At 44.3% G+C, this 27,576-nt stretch overlaps 1 protein-coding gene across 4 annotated transcripts in view; it reads left to right on the top strand.

Moving 5' to 3' along the window:
- Window positions 1-27,576, top strand: part of FBXL18 (F-box and leucine rich repeat protein 18) — a 236,492-nt gene that overhangs the window by 104,273 nt on the left and 104,643 nt on the right. For 2 of the 4 annotated variants that reach the window (XM_073647808.1, XM_073647807.1), the window contains exon 3: window positions 8,609-8,794. The exons of 1 other annotated variant lie outside the window; for it this stretch is intronic. In XM_073647808.1, the coding sequence (XP_073503909.1) occupies window positions 8,609-8,794 (186 nt within the window). The remainder of the gene's footprint in view (window positions 1-8,608; window positions 8,795-27,576) is intronic. One more of the 4 variants, XM_073647810.1, reaches the window with a different exon arrangement.

Below are 27,576 nucleotides of genomic sequence, written 5' to 3'. Positions count from 1 at the left end.
TGACTTGCATTGAAAGGCATAGAAACCGCGACTGTACATTTGTACAAGCGGCTTCTATGCGTCTCTATGTGCGGATGGTACCCAGTTCTGGAGGAGAGGAGACCTGGGTACCATTGTACCTGTGAAAAAAAGAATAAAATAACAAATAAAGTTTATACTCACCTTTCCGAAGGCTTCCCTGAATGCCGGCATCGGTTGAGGACCTGCGGTGATGTCAGTGTCATGTGACCGCAGGCCCTTCACCGCTCTGTCTCGCGATATGCCGGCAGCCGGGAACCAGACAGGAACGAGCGCTGCAGCACACACCGGGGCCTCGGGGGTGAGTATAGCTTTATTTGTTTTAATTTTTACGGTTCACACTGTATAAATCCATGCTGTTTGCATGGATATATACAGTGTGACCTAGTTGTCAAGCACTTTCCAAGTGATGCTATCGCCTGGAAAGCGCTTGTCAATCTGCATGCGGAAACGCATGTGAATCCGCATGTGGATCCGCATGTATTCTGCAGGAAAAACGCATGCACAATCTGCATGTGTTTTTTCTGCCAGGAAGATGCAGAAATGCTGCAGAAATTTTCTGCTTCATTTCTGCATCGTGGGCACATAGCCTAATACTTCCTGTGAAGACCCGGGTCTTCTGTGGGCATAATACTACTCATACAACACGGGGTGTAGGTAAAACAGTGTGGCAATACTTTATTTAACCACCAAACAGACAATAAACATATAGAACAGTCCGAGCAAATACACAAGATGGTGCAAAATTTCACCATCTCACCCTTCCGCTGGCCTGCCGGGAATAGAGCAGCTGTGACTTTGGGACTTCCAGGGCCAACTACCTCGACCAGTGGTACCCGACTTTGGGTGGACACCCACAGAGAGGAGGTAGCGGCAAGCTTAGGAAGCTGACAGTCCATTGAGCTACAAGTCCAGGAGAGACCCGAGAGTCCCACCTTGGCTTCTCAGAACATACTGCATGACCTTAGGTATCCATATGTGGAGCAGATACGTCAAATCCTAAGAAATTGTCTGACAATTACAAGATTAATTGCATGAACTGGCAAAAATTATCTGACTATAGCATGCTGCTATATCGCGTTTTATGCGGACATCAAGAAAATTGTGCGGTAATCACATGTGTGTCAATTGTAGACTTAGCCTGTTAACCCTACATTATCCCACGAAAAACCAGAAACCCACTCAAGTCTGTCATCTGTCACTGGAAATATAGGGGTTCCCATGTTACTTGTAGAACTAAGACTCTGGAAAAGCTACATGGCTCCCTCCCCCTCAAATAAAATTCAGTAGAATCTACGATCCCAAATCCAAATGCCCCCTCCTTCTGAGACCCACTGTGCTTAAATCGCAGTAAGTGGTCACATGTTTGACATTATTGTAGTGGGGAGAGAGAACTTGACAATTTATGGGGTGCGTTTCTCCAGAAGCACAAACTGGGCACAATGTATGGAGGCACTACACTGTATGAGGGCACAATGTATGGGCACTAAACTGGCAGATATGCAATTCTCCAGATAAAAAGCATGCCGTGGACGTTACAAATAGTCACTGCAGATGTAGATAAATTCATTGAGAGGTTTGATTTCTTCCGTGGGATAACGTTTGGGTTATTTCTACTGTTCTGGCACCTTAGGGGCTGCACAAATGTTGCACTCAAAATCTGTGCTCCAAAAGCCAAATAGTGCTTTTTCCTTCTCAGCCCTGATGTGTTGCCAAACAGTTGTTTCCGACGACTTGTAACGCATTCTTGTGTGGGGTCCAATTTTGCCTATTAACCCTTGTGTAACTGACAAATTTGCAGCAAATAACTTTTTTTTTTTTTTTACCATGAAAAAGGTCACCTATTTCCTTTTCCTAATTGTACAAATTTCTTAAAGGCACCTGTGGGTTAAAATACTTACTACACCCTTAGATGAAATCCTTAAACAGTGAAGTTTCCAATATGAGGTAATTTGTGTGGGTTTCTGCTGTTCTGGCACCTCAGGGGCTTGGCTACTGGGGCTTACAATCTGTTCAAAAGGAATGTGTTCTAAAACCCAAGTAGCACTCCTTCCCATCTGACCCCTGCCGTGTGTTCAAACAGTAATGTGCAACTAGGGGTCCTGCAATTGGAGCATTACACCCATAATCTATTTCCGCCAAATTTGTGTTAAAAAATGTTAATGGTGCTCCTTTTCTTCCAAGCCCTGCTGTTTGTCCAAATAGAGGTTTCTGATCACATGTTGAATATCAGCGAGCTTAGAATAAACTTGGGCTTCATGTTTTTGAGTTACTCCTTGTTAAAGTGGGGCTAAAGCAACATTTTAGAGGAAAAATTAAATTTTTTTATTCCATTTTGCATTAATTCCTTTGTAGCACCTAAATGGTTAAAGCATTTCCTGACAACAGTTTTTATGTATTTGAGGGGTGCTGTTTTTAAAATGGTATCACTTTTGGGGAGTTTCCAATGTATAGGCCTCGCAAAAGTCAATTTAAATCTGAATAGATCTCTAAAGAAACAGGTTTTCTAAACTTCTTAAAAAAATGAAAAATTGCTGATAAACGTTTAACCTCTAGAACATCCTAACAAAATGAAATGACGTTTAAAAAATGGAGGTGAAAGGCTGTGTGCACACGATGCGTTTTTTAAGCGTTTCTGCAGCGGCAAAAACGCTGCAGAAACGCTTAAAAAATGCATGGTAGAAGGCCTGCCATGTTCCCCAATGATAATCCGCATGTGCTGTGCACATGCTGCGGAAATTTCTGCTGCGGATTATCATTGTGGAAAAAAACGCAGCACTACCAATTATTTTACGGAAGTGCTGCGTTTTTGCCGCCATTGACTTGCATTAGATCGCATGGATTACGCATCACTGTACAGTCATGGCCAAAAATTTTGAGAATGACACCAAAATTATATTTTCACATGATCTGCTGGCCTCTGGTTTTTATTAGTGTTTGTCTGATGTTTATATCACATACAGAAATATAATTGCAATCATATTATGAGTATCAATAGGTTATATTGACAGATAGAATGAGTTAATGCAGCAAGTCAATATTTGCAGTGTTGCCCCTTCTTCTTCAAGACCTCTGTAATTCTCCCTGGCATGCTCTCAATCAACTTTTGGACCAAATCCTGACTGATAGCAGTCCATTCTTGCATAATCAATGCTTGCATTTTGCCAGAATTTGTTGGTTTTTGTTTGTCCACCCGTCTGTTGATGATTGACCACAAGTTCTCAATTGGATTAAGATCTGGGGAGTTTCCAGGCCATGGACCCAAAATCTCTGTTTTGTTCCATGAGCCATTTAGTTATCACCTTTGCTTTATGGCAAGGTGCTCCATCATGCTGGAAAAGGCATTGTTGGGCGCCAAACTGCTCTTGGACGGTTGGGAGAAGTTGCTCTTGGAGGACATTCTGGTACCATTCTTTATTCATGGCTGTGTTTTTAGGCAAGACTGTGAGTGAGCCGATTCCCTTGGCTGAAAAGCAACCCCACACATGAATGGTTTCAGGATGCTTTACAGTTGGCATGAGACAAGACTGGTGGTAACACTCACCTCTTCTTCTCCGAATAAGCTGTTTTCCAGATGTCCCAAACAATCGAAAAGGGGATTCATCCGAGAAAATGACTTTGCCCCAGTCCTCAGCAGTCCACTACCTGTACCTTTTGCAGAATATCAGTCGGTCCCTGATGTTTTTTCTGGAGAGAAGTGGCTTCTTTGCTGCCCTCCTTGAAACCAGCCCTTGCTCAAAGAGTCTCCGCCTCACAGTGCGTGCAGAAGCACTCACACCAGCCTGCTGCCATTCCTGAGCAAGCTCGGCACTGCTGGTAGTCCGATCCCGCAGCTGAAACAGTTTGAAGATACGGTCCTGGCGCTTGCTGGTCTTTCTTGGGCGCCCTGGAGCCTTTTTGACAACAATGGAAGCTCTCTCCTTGAAGTTCTTGATGATGCGATAGATTGTTGACTGAGGTGCAATCTTTGTAGCTGCGATACTCTTCCCTGTTAGGCCATTTTTGTGCAGTGCAATGATGGCTGCACATGTTTCTTTAGAGATAACCATGGTTAACTGAAGAGAAACAATGATACCAAGAACCAGCCTCCTTTTAAAGTGTCCAGTGATGTCATTCTTACTTAATCATGACTGATCGCCAGCCCTGTCCTCATCAACACCCACACCTGTGTTAATGGATCAATCACTAAAACGATGTTAGCTGCTCCTTTTAAGGCAGGACTGCAATGATGTTGAAATGTGTTTTGGGGGTTAAAGTTCATTTTCTGGGCAAATATTGACTTTGCAAGTACAGTAATTGCTGTTAAGCTGATCACTCTTTGACATTCAGGAGTATATGCAAATTGCCATTACAAAAAATGAAGCAGTAAACTTTGGAAAAATTACTATTTGTCTCATTCTCAATACTTTTGGCCATGACTGTATATGTAGATGCTCATTCTGTGCGTTCTAATGTGCGGATGGTACCCAGGTCTAGAGGAGAGGAGACTCTTCTCCGGACCCGGGTACCATAGAAACTGTATAAAAATGAATAAAATAAAAAATAAAATATATACTTACCTTCTGGCGGCCCCCGATGCGCTCCTCCTCGCATGCCGGCAGTTCGCAATGGACTGAAGGACCTGCGCTGACGTCATAGTTATGTGACGGGTCACGCGACGCTGATGTCGGCAGGTCCTTCAGTGTACCGCTGCCGGCAAGGGAGAACGGAGTGAAGCAGGACACCGGGGGCCATCAGAGGGTAAGTATAGATTTATTTTTTTATTTTTTACCATTCTTTTACGGTCACACTATATAAATCCATGCCGTTTGCATGGATTTATATAGTGTGACCAAGTTGACAAGCACTTTCCAAGTGATGCTAAAATCGCTTGGAAAGCTCTTGTCAACCCGCATGTGGAAATGCAAGTGAAGGACGCTTCACTTCCGCATGTCCCTGGCAGGAAAACGCATGTACAATCCACATGTACAAACCGCATGTAAAATCCGCATGTGTTTTTTCTGCCAGGGAGATGCAGAAACGCTCAGGAAAAAATCCTGAGCAATTCTGTATCGTGGGCACATAGCCTAAAGTAGACATATGGGAAATGTTATTTATTATTTTTTACAGCATAATTAACTGGTTTAACCCCTTAATGACCGCTAATACGCATTATAACAGCAGCCGTTAAGGGGCCTTATTCCCTCTTTGCCATTTTAAACCAGTGATTGGGAATAAGCCTATAGCGCCCCAACAGTGGTCACGAAAAAAGTCTGCCCACGGTTACAATAATTTCTCTCTTCTCTGACATGGTATACATGTCACAAGATAGAAAAATGATGCCCCCCGAGCCCACCCACCTCCGTCCTCTGGATCTCCTGATCTGTCTCCCTGTCCTGTCATCTTCCTGTTTAAAAAAAAAAATTTAAAAAATGGCGAGCATATGTGCAGTGTGCCCGCCGAGATCTGCCGGCCGGTACCCATCAACAATAGGGAATTTTTCCTATTGGTTCCTTTTGTTCACTGTGATAGACCCTATCACAGTGATCAAAAGCAAGGAATTTTCCTGAGGATTTCTGCATCTCCTTAGCAGAAAAAAACGTATTTTACATGCGTTTTTTTCTGCCTGGGAGAAGTGTTTTTTAAGCTTTTTTTGCATACTTTTTTGCATGCATTTAAGCATGCGTTTTTTCAAGCGCTTTTCCATGCAATTTTGAGCATCACTTGGAAAAGTAACATAGTAACATAGTTTTGAAGGTTTAAGGAAGACTAAGTCCATCTAGTTCAACCCATAGCCTAACATGTTGATCCAGAGGAAGGCAAAAAAAAACATGTGGCAAACACTAAGCCCCACATTGAGGAAAAAAATTCCTTCCTGACTCCATACGGCAATCACACTAGTTCCCTGGATCAACGCCCTATCAAGGAATCTAGTACATATAACCTGTAATATTATACTTTTCAAGAAAGGCTTCCATGCCCTTCTTCAATTTTATTAGTGAAACACTCATTACAACATCATGCGGCAGAGAGTTCCATCGTCTCACTCAGGCTTCAGAGTAAAAAGATCAGTAGACAGGTCTTTGTACTGTCCCCTCATATACTTGTACATGGTAATAAGATCACCCCTAAGCCTTTGTTTTTCCAAACTAAATAACCCCAAGTGTAATAACCTGTCTTGATACTACAGTCCCCCAGTCCTCTAATAACCTTGGTCACTCTTCTCTGCACCCGCTCTAGTTCAGCTATGTCTTTCTTATACACCAGAGACCAGAAATGTATACAGTATTCCAAGTGTGGTCGCACTAGTGACTTGCATAGAGGTAAAATTATGTTCTCCTCATGAGCATCTATGCCTCTTTTAATGCATCCCATTATTCTATTTGCCTTTGCAGCAGCTGCCTGACACTGGCCACCAAACGTGAGCTTGTCGTCCACCAATACACCTAGGTCTTTTTCAGTGACCTTTTTGCCCAGTGTTGCACAATTAAGCATATAATTATACATTTTATTTCCTTTGCCCAAGCGCATTACCTTACATTTATCCCCATTAACCCCTTTACAACCCAAGGTGGTTTGCACGTTAATGATCAGGCCAATTTTTACAATCCTGACCACTGTCACTTTGAGGTAATTACTCTGGAACGCTTCAATGGATCCCCCTGATTCTGAGATTTTTTCGTGACATATTGTACTTCATGATTGTGGTAAAATTTCTTCGATATCACTTGCATTTATGTGTGAAAAAAACGGAAATCGGCGAAAACTTTGAAAATTATGCAATTTTCAAAATTTGAATTTTTATGCCCTTAAATCAGAGATATGTCACACAAAATAGTTAATAAATAACATTTCCCACATGTCTACTTTACATCAGCACATTTTTATTAGGGAGCTATAAGAGTTAAAAGTTGACCAGCGATTTCTCATTTTTCCAACAAAATTTACAAAACCATTTTTTTAGGGACCAAATCACATTTGAAGTCACTTTGAGCGGTCTTTATGACAGAAAATACCCAAAAGTGACACCATTCTAAAAACTACACCCCTCAAGGTGCTCAAAACCACATTCAAGAACTTTATTAGAGATGGGGTGCACCTTACGAAGACTGGAAAACGTGTATTTGGAAGTCGCCTTGCTACACTCATCAGGAGAGCTTTAAACTAGAACAATGTGCAAAGGGAAGCAAAAGGCCAGAGAAAGCTATACAGCTGACAAATACTATTGAGATTTCTGCTATTGGAAGTAGAAAGGAAGAACAAAGACAAAAAAATCTAAATAATAAAAATATGGGAGGAAGAGAAACCAATCACAAACTAAAATGATTTTATACAAATGCACAAAGCATGGGCAACAAACAAGGAGAATTGGAACTACCAACGCAGGAATAGCAATATGATGTCATTGGAATCACTGAAACTTGGTGGGATAATACACGATTGGAATAAAAGGCTAAAAGGATACAGCTTATTTGCAAGAAACAGACTTGATAAACGAGGAAGAGGTGTCGCTTTGTATGTTAGAAAAGCGTATATCTGCACAGAGATTGAAGCTTCAGAGACTGGGAGTTCTGTGGAAACTGTTTGGGTAAGAATACAAGGAGAGAACAACGGAAAGGACACCATTATAGGCATTTACTACAGGCCACCTGGGCAAACTGAAGATATGGATGAACTCTTTATGTATCAAATGACCAAGTTCTCCAAAAAATATGACGTAGTAGTCATGGGAGATTTCAACTATCCTGACATTTGTTGGGAATCTCTCTCAAGTAAAACTAACAGGTCAAGCAAATTCTTATCCTCTCTTACTGACAACTTTATCTTCCAAAAGGTATGGGAGAAAACAAAGGGATCTGCTACTTTGAATCTAATCCTTACAAACAGGGAGGAAATGGTTGAGGAGGTAAAAGTGGCTTGGATCCTAGGAGGCAGCGATCATGTTATTATAGAATTTTGGATAACTAGAGGAGGAAGACATGTGAAGACTCAAACTTTAAGGTTAGATTTCAGAAAGGCAAATTTTAAGCAACTCAGAAAGAAAATAGGAGGGATCCAATGGCTGGATGTCCTTAAGGACAAAAATGTCCAGGAAGGATGGGAAATTTTTAAAAATGAGATTCTCAAAGCACAATCGTTAACAATTCCGTAAAGTAGGAAGAATGGGAAGCATTTAAGGAAACCAGGATGGATGAACACAGTACTTAAACACATGTTAAAAAGAAAAAAATAAATGTTCATCAAATGGAAAGAGGGAGACATATCTAAAGAAGGTTATAATGCAGTCTGCAGAACCTGCAGGGTACGTATCAGGTCAGCTAAAGCTGACAATGAATTAAGGCTTGCCAGAGATGTCAAAAGCAATAAAAAAGGATTTTGGGGGTATGTCAAAGATGCTATAGGATTTTTACAGGCTGAAAATGGTGAAATGGTAAGAGAGGATGTTGAGAAGGTTGAACTTTTTAATTCCTATTTTGCATCAGTTTTCTCTCAGAAAGAAAATGTAACATCAACTGATCTTCACTGTCCTATTAAAGGAATGGAAGAATCCAGGTTATCTGTAAACAGAAAGATTGTGAGGGAATATTTAGCTAACATAAATGAGTTCAAGTCTCCAGGTCCAGATGAATTACACCCCAGAGTACTGAAGGAGATCGTAGAAGAAATCTTAGAACCACTCCCCGTAATCTTTGAAAATTCTCGGAGAACAAGAGAAGTCCCGGAAGACTGGAGAAGAGCAAATGATGTTCCTATCTTCAAAAGAGGGAAGAAGGTGGACCCAGGGAACTATAGGCCGGTGAGTCTGACTTCTATACCAGGAAAGATCTTTGAACAAATTATTAAACAACATGTATGTAAGTACCTGGATAAGAATGAAGTGATTAACCAGAGTCAGCATGGGTTTGTAACTAACAAGCCATGTCAGACTAACTTAATTTCCTTTCTATGACAGAATCACTGACTGGGTGGATCAGGGAAATGCTGTAGATATAGTACATCTTGACTTCAGCAAAGCATTTGACAAAGTATCTCACACCATCCTTATTGAAAAAATGACCAAGTATGCAATGGACAAGGCAACTGTTAGGTGGATTCATAACTGGCTTAGTGATCGGACTCAAATGGCTTCACATCCAGCTGGATGAATGTCTCAAGTGGGGTACCACAGGGCCCTGTCCTGGGACCTGTATTGTTCAACATCTTTATCAATGATTTAGATGAAGGAATTGAGGGTAAACTGATTAAATTTGCTGATGACACAAAGCTAGGAGGGATAGCTAACACTAGAGAAGAGAGAGAGAGGCTTCAAAAAGACCTAAATAAACTGGACCAGTGGGCAGCAACTAACAGAATGGTTTTTAACAGGGAAAAATGCAAAGTGCTACATCTGGGCAATAAAAATGAAAAAAAGCATATACAGAATGTGAGGAATAGAGCTAAGCAACAGTACATATGAAAAAGCCTTAGGTATACTAATAGATCATAGACTGAACATGAGTTAACAGTGTGATGCAGCTGCAAAAAAAGGCAAATACAATTCTGGGATGTATTAACAGAAGCATACAGTATAGATCACGTTATTATCGCATTTTACTCCTCTTTGGTCAGACCTCATCTGGAATACTGTGTTCAGTTTTGGGCACCACATTTTTTAAAAGACATTGACAAACTGGAGCAAGTTCAGAGAAGAGCGACGAGAATGGTGACCGGTCTGCAAACCATGTGCTATGAGGAGCGGTTACAGGATTTGGGAATGTTTAGCTTGCAAAAAAGAAGACTGAGAGGAGACTTAATAGCTGTCTACAAATATCTCAAGGGCTGTCACATTGTAGAAGGATCATCTTTACTCTCATTTGCACAAGGAAAGACTAGAAGCAATGGGATGAAACTGAATGGGAGATGACACAGATTAGATATTAGAAAAAACTTTTTTGACAGTTAGGGTGATTAATGAGTGGAACAGGCTGCCACGAGAGGTGTTGAGTTCTCCTTCAATGGACGTCTTCAAACAGAGGCTGGACAGAGCAGGGGTTGGACCAGATGACCCAGGAGGTCCATTCCATCTCTACCATTCTATGATTCTATGATTAACCCTTAAGGTGCGTCACAGGAATTTTTGGAATGTGGAAGAAAAAAAAATTAACATTTAACTTTTTTCACAAAAATGTTAATTTAGACCCATTTTTTTATTTTCGCAGGGGTAACAGGAAAAAATGGACCCCAAAATTTGTTGTGCAAATTCCCCTGAGCACGCAGATACATCATATGTGGGGAAAAAACACTGTTGGGCCCACGGCAGGGTTCGGAAGGGAAGGAGCGCCATTTGACTTTTTGAATGTAAAATTTGCTTGAATAATTAGCAGACGCCATGTTGCGTTTGGGGAGCCTCTGATGTGCCTAAACAGTGGAAACCCACCACAAGTGACACCATCTTGGAAATTAGACCCCTCAGGGAACTTATCTAGATGTGTGGTGAGCACCCTGAACCCCCAAGTGCTTTACAGAAGCTTATAACATGGAGCCGTGAAAATAAAAAAAATCAAACTTTTTCCACAAAAATGATGTTTTAGCCCCAATTGTTTTATTTTCACAAGGGTAAGAGGAGAAAATGGACCCCAAAAACTTTTGTGTAATTTCTCCTGAGTACGCCAATATCCCATATGTGGGGAAAATACAGTGTTTGGGCGCACGGCAGAGTTCAGAAGGGAAGGGGCATTGTGTGACTTTTTGAATGCAAAATTGGCTGGAATCGAGAGCGGACGTCATTTCGCGATTGGAGAGCCCCTGATGTGACTAAATAGTGGAAACCCCCCACAAGTGACCCCATTTTGGAAACTACACCTCTCAAGGATTTTATCAACCCAGAGGTACAACACAGAATTTGAAAACATTAGGTCATCATATTGAATAAGTTGTCATTAGTCTTGAGCTCAAGTGCTCACTATTTGAGTTTGCGTCGGGTACTCCGGTATGCACCATGTATCGTGGGTGCTCGAGTGACATGCTCGAGTTCCCGCCCGCATGTTTCATGTTTATTAGACACCCAAAAAAAACATGCGGGGATCGCTCATGCATGGCAGGCATTCCCCAGGAGGTTTTTTTTGGCCACGAAGCATATGGGGCGAAGACTCGAGCATGTCACTTGAGCACCCACGATACTCAGTGCATACCCCAGCACCCGATGCAAACTCAAGTAGCGAGCACTTGCGCTCAACACTAGTCGCCATATCGTCATTTTTTTTTTTCACTTTTGAAAAAAATCCCAACCCTAACCCGAGAGTTTATTTTTTATGCCGTTCCTCATGCGGTATACGTGATTAGACGACTTTATTCTTCGGGTCGGTGCGATTACAGCGAAACCAGAATCATATTGGGTTTTTATGATTGACAGCTGTCACACGCTAAAAGACGCATTTTTTTGTAAAATCTAGTTTTTGCATCGCCATATTTTTGAGAGCTATAATTTTTCCATATTTTGGCCGTCGGATTCATGTGACTGCTTGTTTTTTGCGGGATGAGTTGCCGTTTTTATTGGTGCCATTTTCAGTCACGTGACTTTTTTTTATCGCTTTCTATTCTGATGTTTGGGAGGCAGAATAAACAAAAAACAATTCAGGGTTTTTATTTTTTTTTTAATGCTGTTCCCCGTCTGGTAAAATTTATAAGGTAGCTTTATTTTTTGGGTCAGTACGTTTACAACGGTACCACATTTATATCATTTTTCTATGTTTTGGTGCTTTTACACAATTAAAGCTATTTTATAGAAAAAATGATTTTTTTGCATCGCTTTATTCAGAGAGCTATAACTTTTTTTATTTTTCGGCTGATGGAGCTGCATGGCGGCATGTTTTTTGCGGGACAAGATGACGTTTTTAGCGGTACCATTTTTATTTATATTCGTCTTTTTGATCGCGTGTTATTCCATTTTCTGTTTGGCGGTGTGATGATAAAGCATTGTTTTTTGCTTCATTTTTTATTTATTTTAACTAGTGGGACAGTTTTATAGGTCAGGTTGTTCCGGACACGGCAATACCAAATATGTGTACTTTTTATTGTGTTTTTTTTTTTTTCATAATATTTATTGATGGGTACATTATATTTTTATTTTTGGTGGATTATTTTTTTAATTTTTTTTTTTTTCACTTTGACACTTTTTTTACTTTTATTCTTTGTCCCACAATGGGACTTTCACTTTTTTTTATTCTGATCGCCTGTATAGCACAGGGATGGAGCACCATCCCTGTGCTTTACAGGCTGTCAGTGCTGCAGATGCAGAAGATACTTTGGTCATGCACTGCTCATGACCAAAATATCTTCCTGCTGTCTGGTGACCCGGATGTTGTCATGACTACATCGGATCGTCATGGCAACATCCGGGAAATTGGCAGACAGCACTGGAGGCCGGCAGGAGAGGCGAGTATCCCAATCACCTCCCCTTGCCACCGCAATGCTGCGATCTACTTTGATCGCAGCATTGCGGGGATTAATGTGACGGGAGTGGTGTGGGACCGCTCCCAGCACATAGCACCGGGTGTCAGCTGTGCGGGCGCGATCGCAAAGACTTACTAATACGTATCAGGCTCTTAAAGCCCAGGGCGCAGATACATATGAATACCTCTTGGGCTTTAAATGGGTTAAAGCTAATTTGCCATTTATCAGCCCAAGCTTCTAGTTTACATAGATCCTGTATTATAAAATTTCCCCCCTCTGTATTGATTACCCTGCAGAGTTTAGTGTCATCTTCAAATATTGAAATACTACTCTGTATGCCCCCTACAAGGTCATTAATAAATATGTTAAAAAGAAGCGGGCCCAATACTGACCCTTGTGGTATCCCACTGTTAACTGAGGCCCAGTTGGAGTGTGTTCCATTAATAACCATCCTTTGTTTCATGTCACTGAGCTAGTTCTTAACCTACATACATATATTTTCCCCTGTCCCCATTGTTCTCATTTTATGTATCAACCTTTTGTGTGGAACCGTATCAAAAGCTTTTGAAAAGTCCATATACACAGCATCCACTGCATTTCCTTGGTCCAGTCCGGAACTTGCCTCCTCATAAAAGCTAATCAGATTAGTTTGACAAGAACGGTCCCTCGTAAACCCATGTTGATATTAGGTCATGAAGTTATTCTTCTTCAGAAACTCTAGTATACCATCTCTTAGGAAATCCTCCAGGATTTTACCCACAGTAGAGGTTAAGCTTACCGGCCTATAATTTCCAAGTTCGGTTTTGGTCCCCTTTTTGAATATTGGCACCACATTTGCTATATTCCAGTCCTGTGGTACAGACCCTGTTATTATGGAATCTTTAAAGATTAAAAATAATGGCCCCGGGATTTATCAGCTTTAGTGATTATTAGACGCCGCCGTACTTCCTGCTGGGTTAAGCAAGTGACATTTAATGGAGAATTTTTGTCATCACTAATCATGTTTTCTATCATGGAATTTTCTTGTGTAAATACTGTTGAAAAAAAATCATATTGACTTTTTTCTCATCCTCATCCACCATTTCACCCATACTATTTTTAAGGGGGCCAACACTATCATTTTTTAGTTTTTTACAATTTATATAGTTAAAGAATATTTTGGGATTATTTTTACTTTCTCTGGCAATGAGTCTCTGTCTCAATCTTTGCTGCCTTGATTTGGTTTTTACAGAATTTATTTAATTTTCTGTATTTATTTAATGTCTCATCAGTACCTACTTGCTTTAGTTCTCTAAATGCTTTCTTTTTGTCACTTATTGCGCCTCTTACAGCTCTATTTAGCCATAGTGGTTTCCTCCTATTTCTAGCATGTTTATTCCCATAAGGTATATATTGTGCACAGGTCCTATTCAGGATGCTAATAAATGTCTCCCATTTGCTTTGTGTACTTTTATCTCAGGATATCGTCCCAGTTTATTGTACTAAGATCATCTCTCAACCGTTGGAAATTTGCCTTCCTGAAGTATAGTGTCCTTGTAACTCCTCTACTAAATATCTTATTAAAGGTTACATGAAAACTTATTATTTTGTGATCACTATTACCCAAGTGACCCCCAACTCGTATATGTGAAATGTGGTCTGGCCTGTTGGTTAATATTAGGTCTAGCAGTGTCCCCCTTCTTGTTGGGTCCTGAAAGAGTTGTGAAAGGTAATTGTCTTTCATAGTTATCAAAAACCAATTACCTTTGCTGGAACTACAGGTTTCTGTTCCCCAGTGTATTTCAGGGTAGTTAAAGTCCCCAATAATAATGACTTCTTCTTGAGTCGCTGCTTCATTTATTTGCTTTATGAGGATATTCTCTGCTGCTTCCATAATTTTTGGAGACTTATAACAAACCCCTATCAGTAATTTATTATTTTTTCCCCCTCCCCTTATCTCCACCCACAGGGACTCTACATTTTCATTAGATTCACATATATTCTCACGCAAGATGGGTTTAAGGATGATTTCACGTATAAACACACACCCACACCTCGCTTGTTTGTAGGGTCATTTCTGAACAGACTATAGCCCTGTAAATTAACTGCCCAGTCATGGCTCTCGTCCAGCCATGTCTCAGATATCCCCACCATGTCATAATTATTTTCCAACAAAATTAATTCTCTGTACCTCTATTCCTTCTTACTATATTGACTGTTGTAACCCCACCCCCAATTTCTTTATTAGTGCAGATAGTGACCTGGGCACAATCTTCCCCACTTATAAAATGAATACCCTCCTCCCAATCCCTGGTTTAAGCACTCCTCCAACTTTCTAGACATTTTCTCCCCCAGCACAGCTGCACCCTCCCCATTGATGTGCATCCCATCCCTAGCATAGAACCTGTAGCCAACTGAGAAGTTGGCCCAGTTCTCCAGGAACCCAAACCCCTCCTTCCTACACCAATTCCTGAGCCACTTATTTATTTCCTGAATCTCCCGTTGCCTCTCTGGCATGTTACAGGCAGTATTTCTGAGAATACCACCTTGGAGGTCCTTGCTTTAAGCTTGCAGCCTAATTCCCTGAAATCATCTTTAAGGACCTTCCACCTACCTCTATCTTTGTCATTTGTGCCAATGTGCACCATGACCGCTGAGTCCTCACCAGCCCCTCCCAGTAATCTGTCAACCTGATCAGCGATGTGCCGCACTCGAGCTCCAGGTAGGCAGCACACTGTTCGACGATCTGTCTTTGTGACAGGGCAATCTGTTCCCCTAATAATTGAGTCCCCCACTACCAGTGCTTGACAAGTTGGTCACACAATATAAATCCATGCAACGGGCATGGATTTATATTGTGTGACAAACTTATGCTGCTTTAAATGCAGCATCAATAGTATTAAAACGTAAAAAACAAACAAAAAAAAAAAAAACACATTATACTTACCTCTCCGGTGACCCCCGGTCTCCTCCATTGGCGTCCTCTGTCCTTGACGTCCCGCAGTGTTCTGAAAGGACCTGCTTTGACGTCATTTAGTCAGCTGACAGGTCACGCGACCGCTGAAGTCAGCGGTCACATGACCATCACATGACTAAATGACGTCAGCGCTGGTCCTTTCAGAACACCGCGGGATGCCGAGGACAGGATGCCACCGGAGAAGAAGACCGGGGGCCACCAGAGAGGCAAGTATAATTTTTATTTTTTACTTCTTTTTTACTAATGGTACCCGGGTCAGATGAGCGTCTCCTCTTCTCCAGAAGTCACTGGCGGCAATTTCACAGCGTTTACGCACAAGAAATGGTTGCACTGCGGATTTTTCTGCAATGATGATCTGCAGCGGAAATTTCCGCAGCATGTGCACAGCACATGCGGATTATCATTGGGAAATATGGCAGACAACTTAACGTGCGGTTTTATTGCATTTTTGCGGCGGAAATGGCGCCGCGGAAACTCATTAAATCCGCATCGTGTGCACATAGCCTAATAGTAATTTTGACCAGGGGTGCCCAAAATTTTACATGCTACTGTGTGTGTGTGTGTGTGTGTGTGTGTGTGTGTGTTTATATACAGTGTATACACTGTGTGCAGAATTATTAGTCAAATGAGTATTTTGATCACATGATACTTTTTATACATGTTGTACTTCTCCTAGCTGCATAGGCTTGAGAGCCAACTACCAATTAAGTAAATCTGGTGATGTGCATCTCTGTAATGAGGAGGGATGTTGACTAATGACATCAACACCCTATATAAGCTGTGCTTAATTATTAGGCAACTTCCTTTCCTTTGGCAAAATGGGTCAGAAGAGAGATTTGACGGGCACTGAAAAGTCCAAAATTGTGAGATGTCTTGCAGATGGATGCAGCAGTCTTGAAATTTACAACCTTTTGAAGCGTGATAACCGAGCAATGAAGCGTTTCATGGCAAATAGCCAACAGGGTCGCAAGAAGCATGTTGGCCAAAAAAGGTGCAAAATAACTGCCCATGAATTGAGGAAAATCAAGCGTCAAGATGCCATTCGCCACCAGTTTTGCCATATTTCAGAGCTGCAACGTTACTGGAGTATCAAAAAGCACAAGGTGTGCGATACTCAGGAACATGGCCGATGTAAGGAAGGCTGAAAAATGACAACCTTTGAACAAGAAACGTAAGATAAAACGTCAAGAATGGGCCAAGAAATATCTTAAGACTGATTTTTCAATGGTTTTATGGACTGATGAAATGAGAGTGACTCTTGATGGGCCAGATGGATGGGCCAGAGGCTGGATCAATAAAGGGCAGAGAGCTCCACTCCGACTCCAGCAAGGTGGAGGTGGGGTAGTGCTATGGGCTGGTATCATCAAAGATGAACTTGTGGAACCTTTTCGGGTTGAGGATGGAGTGAAGCTCAACTCCCAGACGTACTGCCAGTTTCTGGAAGACAACTTCTTCAAGCAGTGGTACAGGAAGAAGTTGGTATCGTTTAAGAAAAACATGATTTTCATGCAGGACAATGATCCATCACATGCATCCAAACTATTCCACACCGTGGCTAGCCAGTAAAGGTCTAAAAGAAGAAAAAATAATGACATGGCTCCCTTGTTCATCTGATCTGAACACCATAGAGAACCTGTGGTCCATCATAAAATGTGAGATCTACAGGGAGGGAAAAGAGTACACCTCTCGGAACAGTGTCTGGGAGGCTGTGGTGGCTGCTGCACGCAATGTTGATCGAAAACAGACCAAGCAACTGACAGAATCTACGGATGGCATTCTATTGAGTGTCATCATAAAGAAAAGTGGCTATATTAATCACTAATTTTTTTGTTTTTTGTTTTTGCATGTCAGAAATGTTTATTTTCACCAGGTAAACCAATATCCGTGCACAAAATTTAGAAATAAACAAGTGAGATGGGATTAGATTTGGTTTTTATTAAGTTGCCTAATAATTCTGCACAGTAATAGTTACCTGCAGGAAACAGATGTCCTCCTAAAATAGCCAAATCTAAAAAAAAAAAACACTCCAACTTCCAAAAATATTAAGCTTGGATATTTGAGTCTTTTGGGTTGATTGAGAACATAGTTGTTGATCAATAATAAAAATAATCCTTTAAAATACAACTTGCCTAATAATTCTGCACACAGTGTATATGTATGTGTATATATACACTGCTCAAAAAAATAAAGGGAACACTCCAATAACACATCCTAGTTCTGAATGAATGAAATATTCTCATTGAATACTTTGTTCTGTACAAAGTTGAATGTGATGACAACAAAATCACACAAAAATCATCAATGGAAATCAAATTTATTAACCAATGGAGGCCTGGATTTAGAGTCACCCCCAAAATTAAAGTGGAAAAACAGACTACAGGCTGATCCAACTTTGATGTAATGTCCTTAAAAAAAAGTCAAAATGAGTCTCCGTGTTGTGTGTGGCCTCCACGTGCCTGTATGACCTCCCTACAACGCCTGGGCATGCTCCTAATGAGGTTGCGGATGGTCTCCTGTGGGATCTCCTCCCAGACCTGGACTAAAGCATCTGCCAACTCCTGGACAGTCTGTGGTGCAACGTGACATTGGTGGATGGAGCGAGACATTAAGTCCCAGATGTGCTCAGTCAGATTCAAGTCTGGGGAACGGGTGGGCCGGTCCATAGCTTCAATGCCTTCATCTTGCAGGAACTGCTGACACACTCCAGCCACATGAGGTCTGGCATTGTCCTGCATTAGGAGGAACCAGGGCCAACCTCACCAGCATATGGTCTCACAAGGGGTCTGAGGATCTCATCTCGGTACCTAATGGCAGTCAGGCTACCTCTGGCGAGCACATGAAAGGCTGTGCGGCCCTCCAAAGAATTGCCACCCCACACAATTACTGACCCACTGCCAAACCTGTCATGCTGAAGGATGTTGCAGGCAGCAGATCGCTCTCCATGGCGTCTCGAGACTGTCACGTCTGTCACATGTGCTCAGTGTGAACCTGCTTTCATCTGTGAAGAGCACAGGGCGCCAGTGGCGACTTTGCCAATCCTGGTGTTCTGTGGCAAATGCCAAGCATCCTGCACGGTGTTGGGCTGCGAGTACAACCCCCATCTGTGGACGTCGGGCCCTCATACCACCCTCATGGAGTCAGTTTCTAACCATTTGAGCAAACACATGCACATTTTTGGCCTGCTGGAGGTAATTTTGCAGGGCTCTGGCAGTGCTCCTCCTGTTCCTCCTTGCACAAAGATGGAGGTAGCGTTCCTGCTGATGGGTTGTTGCCCTTGTACTGCCCCCTCCACATCTCCTGGTGTACTGGCCTGTCTCCTGGTAGCGCCTCCAGCCTCTGGACACTAAGCTGACAGACACAGCAAACCTTCTTGCCACAGCTCGCATTGATGTGCCATCCTGGATGAGCTGCACTACCTGAGCAACTGCTGTGGGTTGTAGAGTCCGTCTCATGCTACCACGAGTGTGAAAGCACAACCAACATTCAAAAGTGACCAAAACATCAGCCAGAAAGCATTGGTACTGAGATGTGGTCTGTGGTCCCCAGCTGCAGAACCACTCCTTTATTGAGGGTGTCTTGATAATTGCCAATAATTTCCATCTATTGTCTCTTCCATTTGCACAACAGCATGTGAAATTGATTGTCAATCAGTGTTGCTTCCTAAGTGGACAGTTTGATTTCACAGAAGTTTGATTTACTTGGAGTTATATTCTGTTTAAGTGTTCCCTTTATTGTTTTGAGCAGTGTATATATATATATGTATGTATGTATGTATGTATGTATGTATGTATGTATGTATGTGTGTGTATGTGTAATATAAATAAAAAAAAAAAAAAAAAATATATATATATATATATATATATATATATATATATATATATATATATATATATATATATATATATATATTATACACACACACACACACACACACACACACACACACACACACACACACACACACACACACACACACAGGGTTGCCCAAAAGTATGTGGACAGAAAGTGTAATAAGGTTATGAAGGGGGGGGGGGGATTTGTCAAACATGGTGTAAAATGAAACTGGCCCAGTTGCCCTTAGCAACCGATCAGATTCCACTTTTCATTCCTCACAGACTCTTTGGAAAATGAAAGGTGGAATCTGATTGGTTGCGAAGAGCAAGTTTCACAGATCTAGTTTTCACAGATAGATCTCCCCCAAATCTGTTTTCTTTTCAGATAATTCAGGTAACACATAATGGCAAATAATTTAAATACAGATCAAAGAAAATGGATTTTAACAGAGCATTGGAAATCTCAAAATGCTGAAACTGTTAGAGCAAATTGGGTTGAAACATTTGGTACTCAATCCTCAAAGAGACAAACCATTTACCGCATTTGTGACTGGCTCAATCCTTACTGCTCCAAAAACTGGTCCACCAAAAACAGTCTGTACAGAAGATAATAAACAACTTGTTGCTGAAACATTTGTTCAGAGTCCAAAAAAGTCCACCAGAAGAGCCTCTTTGGAATTGGGAATTTCACAAGCTTCTATCATGCGAATCCTGAAATCTATTGGGTGGAAAGCTTATCGTCCACGTCTAAGTCATGGTTTACTGGAGGATGATCCAGACAGGCAGCTGCAATTTAGTGAGATTATGCTTAACGAAATTGAAGAAAATCCAGTAATTTTAGATAACATTATGTGGAGTGATGAAGCTTCTTGAAATTATCCGGCCATATTAACAGACATAATTGTATTTACTGATATAGTGAGAACATGCATTTAACATTAGAGCAACAACTAAATGAGCCTGGTGTCAATGTTTGGGGTGGTATTTCAAGTTTTGGTGTTTTTAGGACCAATATTTTTTTGATGGAACAGTCACAGGAGATAAGTATCTCGAAATTCTAATGAATCAAGTTGTTCCCCAGTTACAGCAACAGCCTAATTCAAATGACCTTTATTTCCAACAAGATGGGGCCCCTCCACATTATTCAAGAGTATTCCGCAAGTATCTTGATGAAACATTTCCTAATAAATGGATTGGCCAAAGAGACCCACTTGATTGGCCGGCACGTTCACCAGACTTGACCCCAATGGATTTTTTCTTTTGGGGAGTACTCAAGGACAAAGTTTAAAGTCGAAAACCAAAAAGTGTCAGTGATTTGAAAAATTACATAAGAGATGCATTTTAAGAAATTAATACCCAAAGAGACTTATGCAAAAAAGTTTGTTGAAGCGTATGTGACAGACTTCAAAGCTGTGCAAATTGTAATGGAAAACAGTTTGAGCACCTGCATTGATAAAATTTAAGGGCTTTTGTATTATTGTTCAGAATAAAAATGTAATTGTCAATGTTATGCTTGTGTTAGTAAATATAATTTCAGCAGAAGAAGGGAAGGAAGGGAGACACAGATCCATTACTAGTGGGTAGGCGGAGCCCCACAGGATAGTTCACCTCAGATTAGAAAGTGATGACCGGCCCCTCCAGCCTAGGCTCCTCCTACTCCCATGTTCTTCAGTCTAAAATTTGAGGTCGCCTTTGCAGCTCCTCAGAAGAATTTTTTATTTTACTCCGGAGACCTGGACCCCCCCCCCCCCCCCCCCCCGTGGTCTATAGGTCTCAGGTGGTCTCGGCGCTGCTGGGACCCCTGACCCTCCCCTGGCTGATCTGTGTACCCCCTAAGGAGGTCCCCGCAGAAGCCTGCTGGCCCCGGGGAATACAGGGCGCTCCCTGGCCTAGACGCACACCACTTCTGTGGGATCCCTGCGCGCTCCGCCGTGGGGGGGAGCAAAGGGCCACGGCGCCACACATCCCTGGGGGTCCCTGTGGCGCTCAGCTGGGTAAGTGCTCTCTGTGGTCTGAGTGCTTCAGCGGCTGCTGTAGCAGCCGCTGTTACTGTTTTCAAGTGGTGACTGCTTGTTTTGTCCCTGCAGGAGGATATCTCCGCTGCAGGCATTTGTGTTATTGGCAGGGTAGCAGGGACGGAGGAGCGCGGGCTCCGTTAGTAGCTGCGGCAGGGGGCGTGGCTTCGCGCCTCTCTGCTGCCTGTCATCATAGCTCAGACAGGAAGTGCCAGGAAAGCGCACGCTGGAGCTGTCCCGACCCCCTCTTCTTCTTCTGGCCATTACCTCATGCTACCTCCTGCTCCCTGCTCCCCTCTCTCTACACCAGACTCCGAGCACTGTGTAAGGAAGAGCAGTCACCCCGACCAGCTGGTGAGTCACTTCTGTCTTTTAAGGCAGAAGATTCCTTTTCTCACACTATTACAGCGCAGAGCACCTTACTGCTGGCCTGTTAGGGCAGACAGGGTGTGCTATATACTGTGCTGCTACTTCCCCGCTGAGGGACTCGCACACCGCTATCCTTCTAAGGCAAAGGTGTATTGCGTGGTCAGCAGCATTAACCCCTTCTGAGGGGTCTGGCCTCATCAGGGCAGTTAACCCTTTCTGGACCCTAGTCTGTTAGGTTAACTTTTGCTCTGCAGGCAGCTGGGGTAGCTCTTCTCCCTTTAAGGAGGAGCTTTAACCCTTCAGTGTTTGGGGGTTTTGGGGAACAGGCTGTGGTAGCGGAATCACACATCCTCGGTTCCCGTACCCATTGTAAGGGGTTATTACCGCCTTATCCATGACGCTCGCAACTGTGTGGGGGCATTTCCTATCAGGGACCAGGGGGCGCGGACCTCTCTCCCGGTCCGCTTCAGGATCAGTCACGCGTATCTGATACGCCGGGGTCTTCGACGGCGTCAGGTTCGACACTGGTCGGGGGTCTGTGATGTTAAAGTGGAAGCTCTCACTCGCTCCATTGACAGTCTGTCTGACCTCCTGGGTCATTGGGTATCAGCTAAGTCCCGACCGACGTCACGAGGCAAGAAGCGCCACAGGCCTGTGGTGGCGCTGTCTCCTCCGCGCAGTGCGTCAGAGGCTTCGGAATCACCGACAGACTCTGCTGGTGAGATCTCCGATTCTGATGAAGAGGATCGGCAGGGTCGCTCTGCTTCGCTTTCGGGCCGCGTGGACGCTTTTATTGGGGCTATGCGGGAAGCGTTACAGCTGTCTGAAGAGGTGACGAGGCGCCCTGGCAAGTCGGCCCGGCTGTATCAGGAGTCGCGTCGGGCTCGTTCGACGCTGCCGGTGCACGATGAACTTAACGAGGCAGTGGAGAAGGAACGCCTGTGTCCGGATAAACGCTTCCAGGGGTTGCGGTTTTTTGATGCCCTGTACCCCTGCTCCTCGGAGACTATCGCTAATTGGGTCCCCTCGCCTGAAGTGGACGTGCCATTGTCTCAGCTGAGCAAATCTTCTTTGCTTCCTGTTAAAGGGAAGGCTAGTCTACCGGACCCGCTGAACAGAAGGACGGAGTTAGCAGCGAAGTCTATCTACGAGGCCGCGGGTCATGGATTCCGAGCGACCTTGGGGGCCATGTGGGCTAGTGAGGCTTCTCTGCGGTGGTTGGATCAGCTGCGGACGGCGTGGCAAGATGGGACTCCGCTGTCTGAGGTGGAAAGGCTCTTCCAGCTGTTGGAAGAGGCGGCCCAATATGACAGGGACGCAGTGCTGGATACTACATCGGTTCTGTCCAGGGCTCAATCCTCGGCCGTCTGTCAGGAGAGCACTGTGGCTTAAATAGTGGACTGGAGACGCGGTATCCAAGCAAGGTCTGCTGAGTCTGGCGTACAAGGGCGGTCAGCTTTTTGGTTCGGACCTCACGGAGCTGATTGCCAAGGCCAAGGATTCGGCTTTGCCGCAGCGGAAAGCAGCGGCTTCTACGTCTGGCAAGTCAAGTGCCTCTAGTGGTCGTCGGTCCATTCGGCCCAGGGGATGGTTCGGTCAGCCCTCTTGGAGATCGGGTCGTCCCTCGTCTTCTGGAAAGAAGACCACCCAGAAATCCCGTACACCCTGGAAACAACATTTCCGTCAGGACAAACGGGAGGTTGACAAAAAGCCCGCTAAGGCGGACTGACACCAGGAACCCTCTCGAGGGCTCTCGGGTGGGAGGTCGTCTGCTTCAATTCGGGTCGATTTGGGCGTCCAACGTATCGGACGCCTGGGTGACACGGGTTATGTCAGCAGGCTATTTCATAGAGTTTCATTCTCGACCCCCGGACAGATTTCGTCAGTCACGCATCCCGTCCGAGCCCAAGCTGGCTGCCGCACTGCTGTGGGAGGTCGACTCTCTTCTGCAGCAGGGTGTGGTGGTCCCGGTTCCGCCGGAGGACCGGGGAAGGGGGTTTTACTCCAACCTTTTTGTGGTCCCCAAAAAGGAGGACAAGTTTCGCCCCATTCTGGACCTCAAAGAATTGAATGTTTATGTCCGGACCCGGAAATTCCGTATGGAGTCTCTTCGCTCTGTCGTGGCGGCCCTGTCGCAGTACGATTTCTTGGTGTCGATCGACATCCGCGACGCCTATTTGCATGTCCCTATCGGCAGGGCTCACCAGCGCTTCCTGCGTTTCGCCATAGGTCAGGCCCATTACCAGTTTGTGGCCCTACCATTCGGGTTGGCCTCGGCGCCCAGGGTTTTTACAAAAATTCTGGCGCCGCTCATGGTGCTCCTTCGAAGGCAAGGAGTTACGATTCTCCCCTACCTGGATGACCTGTTAATTGTGTCATCCACAGCGGAGGAGGCAGTGACAGCTCGCGATCTCTCCCTTCAGCACCTGGAGGACTTCGGGTGCCTGGTCATTTGGAAGAAGTCGTCTTTGGAGCCGTCGCAGTCAATCCTGTTCTTGGGGATGCATTTCGACACGGTACGAGCAGTAGTGTCCCTGCCTCCGGACAAACAAGCGAACCTTCGTCACCATGTCCAGGATATGAGGTCGGCGATGGCGATGTCCCTTCGGAAGTGTATGCGCCTTCTGGGTCTGATGGTGGCAGCAATGGAAGCGGTACCGTTTGCACAATTTCATTCCCGGGGTCTCCAAAATCTTATTCTGACCCGTTGGGACCGATCGCCGGCTTCGCTAGATCGCTGTGGCAGTATCTCCCGCAGGGTGCGAGAGTCTCTTGGATGGTGGTTACGTCCGGACGGAAGCTTTATCCCTGGAGAAATCCTTCCTCCTCCCACGGTGGTCGGTCATTACCACCGATGCCAGCCTGACTGGCTGGGGGGGGGGTTTGGAACGATCTCTGGGTTCAGGGGGTCTGGTCGTCAGAGGAGTCGTCTCTGCCGATCAACATCCTGGAGTTGAGAGCGATATTTCTCTGCCTCCGACATTGGACTGTCCCCGTGAGCGGTCTGCCGGTCCGGATTCAAACGGACAATGCGACAGCGGTCGCGTATATCAACCATCAGGGCGGGACGAGGAGTTCCAGACTCCTGATGGAGGTCTCTCGGATCCTGGTATGGGCCGAGTCCAGGGTCCCAGCCATCTCCGCGATTCACATCCCAGAAATGCTGAATATCACGGCGGATTTCCTAAGTCGCGAGCAGGTGGATCCCGGAGAATGGAGTCTTAATCCGTAAGTTTTTACACTGCTGTGATCCCGTTGGGGGACTCCCCAGGTGGACTTGATGGCATCCAGGCTGAACGCCAGGATTCCGACGTTCATGTCCAGGTACAGGGACCCGGAGGCTGTGGCGGTAGATGCTCTAGTGGCCCCGTGGGACCAGTTTGAGCTGATCTACGTGTTTCCACCAGAATCCTTGCTTCCTCTGGTCATCCGGTGGATCAAACTCAAACGAATTCTGGCAATTTTGGTGGCACCAGATTGGCCTCGGAGGGCGTGGTATTCAACGCTGGTTTCCACTGCCTCTTCGCCCGGACCTGTTAACCCAAGGGCCCATTCGTCATCCGGACCTGAAGTCGCTTCGTTTGACGGAGTGGCACTTGAGACCGAGATCTTGACCCGTCGTGGGTTTTCGGCCGAGGTCATTGCCACCTTGCAGGCGGCCAGAGGTCCAGCTACGACTAGGATTTATCACAGAACTCTGGGAGGCCTTCTATTCATGGTGTTCTGGATCGTCAAGGAACCCGAGGGTTTTTTCCATTCCCAACTTTTTGGCTTTTCTGCAATGTGGTTTGGTCAAGGGTCTGGCGGTTGGTACCTTGCGGGGTCAGGTATCTGCACTATCCGTGCTTTTTCGGAAGGCTATTGCCTCGCGCAGGGATGTGCGCTCGTTTTTTCGCGGGGTTGCATGTCAGTTTCCAGTTTCCGCCTCGGAGGGCGTTTGGCTCCTTGGCGGCTCAATCTAGACTTGGAGGCTCTTCAGCATGGGCCGTTTGAGCCTATGGATTCAGCTACGCTTTACTTACTTTCTTGGAAGGTGGCCTTCCTGGTGGCAGTCGCCTCTTTGAGAAGTGTTTGAGTTGTCGGCACTGTCTTGCTCGCCCCCTTTTCTGGAGTTCCACTCGGATCGCGTGGTGCTTTGTACCCGTGGCGATTTTCTGCCTAAAGTGGTGTCTCGTTTCCACGTCAATCAGGACATCGTGTTGCCCTCCCTCTGTCCGAATCTGAAAAGTCCAAAGGAGTGAGCCTGGCACTCGTTGGATTTGGTGCGGGCTTTGAAGTTCTATCTTTCAATCACGCAAGGGTTTCGGAAGTCGGACTCTCTTTTTGTGATTCCTGCTGGTCGTCGGCGTGGTCAGCGGGTCTCCAAGGACACTATAGCTTGGTGGATACGTTCGGCTATCCTGGAAGCGTACCGGCTCAAGGGCGAGCATTGTCCGGTTAAGGTTCGAGCTCATTCCACGAGAGCTGTTGGTTCGTCGTGGGCTTTTCATCAGGGGGCCTTGGCAGCGCAGCTCTGCCGGGCGGCTACCTGGCGCTCCGTTCACACTTTTACTAAATTTTATAAAGTGGACGTGAGTGCTTCCGCCGATGCGGCCTTGGGACGCAGGGTCCTGCAGGCGGCGGTGGTTTAGGTTATCTCTTTATCTCCTTTTTGGCGCTTGTTGCACACTTGACTAAGTTGTTGGGGTGTTGGCGGTTCTGCCACTGTTTCCCACCCTTGAGTTCTGGACTGCTTTGGGACGTCCCGCTAGTAATGGATCTGTGTCTCCCTTCCTTCCCTTCTGCTGCTGAAAGACGGATTTTGGTAAGACCTTACCTGTAAAATCCTTTTCAGCGAAGGAAGGAAGGGAGACACAGCACCCTCCCAGGGCAGAAGTGCATTATTGTTTTCTAGATGCGGCGCGACTCCTCTCTGATGGCGGTCATCTGGGCTGGGGTCGGTGCGCTAGGGCTCTGTTCCTTCATTGCCAGCTCATCGCAGTTGTCAGGTCCAGTAAGTAGTGCCTGGGACTGTGTGTTTTTTCTGTTCTATGCATAACCTGTTCTCTCGCTTTTCTGAATTTTCGGAAGGGGTTGTGTTGTTCCGCTGGTGTTGTCTGCTCTTCCTTAGCTTGTGTACGGACTGAAGAACATGGGAGTAGGAGGAGCCTAGGCTGGAGGGGCCGGTCGTCACTTTTTCTAATCTGAGGTGAACTATCCTGTGGGGCTCCTCCTACCCACTAGTAATGGATCTGTGTCTCCCTTCCTTCCTTCGCTGAAAAGGATTTTACAGGTAAGGTCTTACCAAAATCTGTCTTTTATATATAAATCAAAATGTTATCTTCTGGCCACCCACTTTTGGACCACCCTGTACTTATGTATATATGTGTATGTGTGTGTATGTATATATGTATGTGTGTGTGTATATATATATATATATATATATATATATATATATATATATATATATATATATATATATATATATATATATATATATATATATATATATATATACATATACAGTCATATGAAAAAGTTTGGGCACCCCTATTAATCTTAAGCTTAATGTTTTATAAAAATTGGTGTTTTTGCAACAGCTATTTCAGTTTGATATATGTAATAACTGTTGGATACAGTAATGTTTCTGCCTTGAAATGAGGTTTATTGTACTAACAGAAAATGTGCAATCTGCATTCAAACAAAATTTGACAGGTGCATAAGTATGGGCACCTCACCAGAAAAGTGACATTAATATTTAGTAGATCCTCCTTTTGCAAAAATAACAGCCTCTAGTCGCTTCCTGTAGCTTTTAATGAGTTCCTGGATCCTGGATGAAGGTATTTTTGACCATTCCTCTTTACAAAACAATTCCAGTTCAGTTAAGTTTGATGGTCGCCGAGCATGGACAGCCTCTTCAAATGATCCCACAGATGTTCAATGATATTCAGGTCTGGGGACTGGGATGGCCATTCCAGAACATTGTAATTGTTCC

The sequence above is a fragment of the Phyllobates terribilis genome, unplaced genomic scaffold, assembly GCF_046119375.1.
Source record: "Phyllobates terribilis strain yellow unplaced genomic scaffold, ASM4611937v1 Scaffold_9__5_contigs__length_417890890, whole genome shotgun sequence".
Classification (NCBI taxonomy): Eukaryota; Metazoa; Chordata; class Amphibia; order Anura; family Dendrobatidae; genus Phyllobates; species Phyllobates terribilis.
This window is presented reverse-complemented; position numbering and strand designations above follow the sequence as displayed.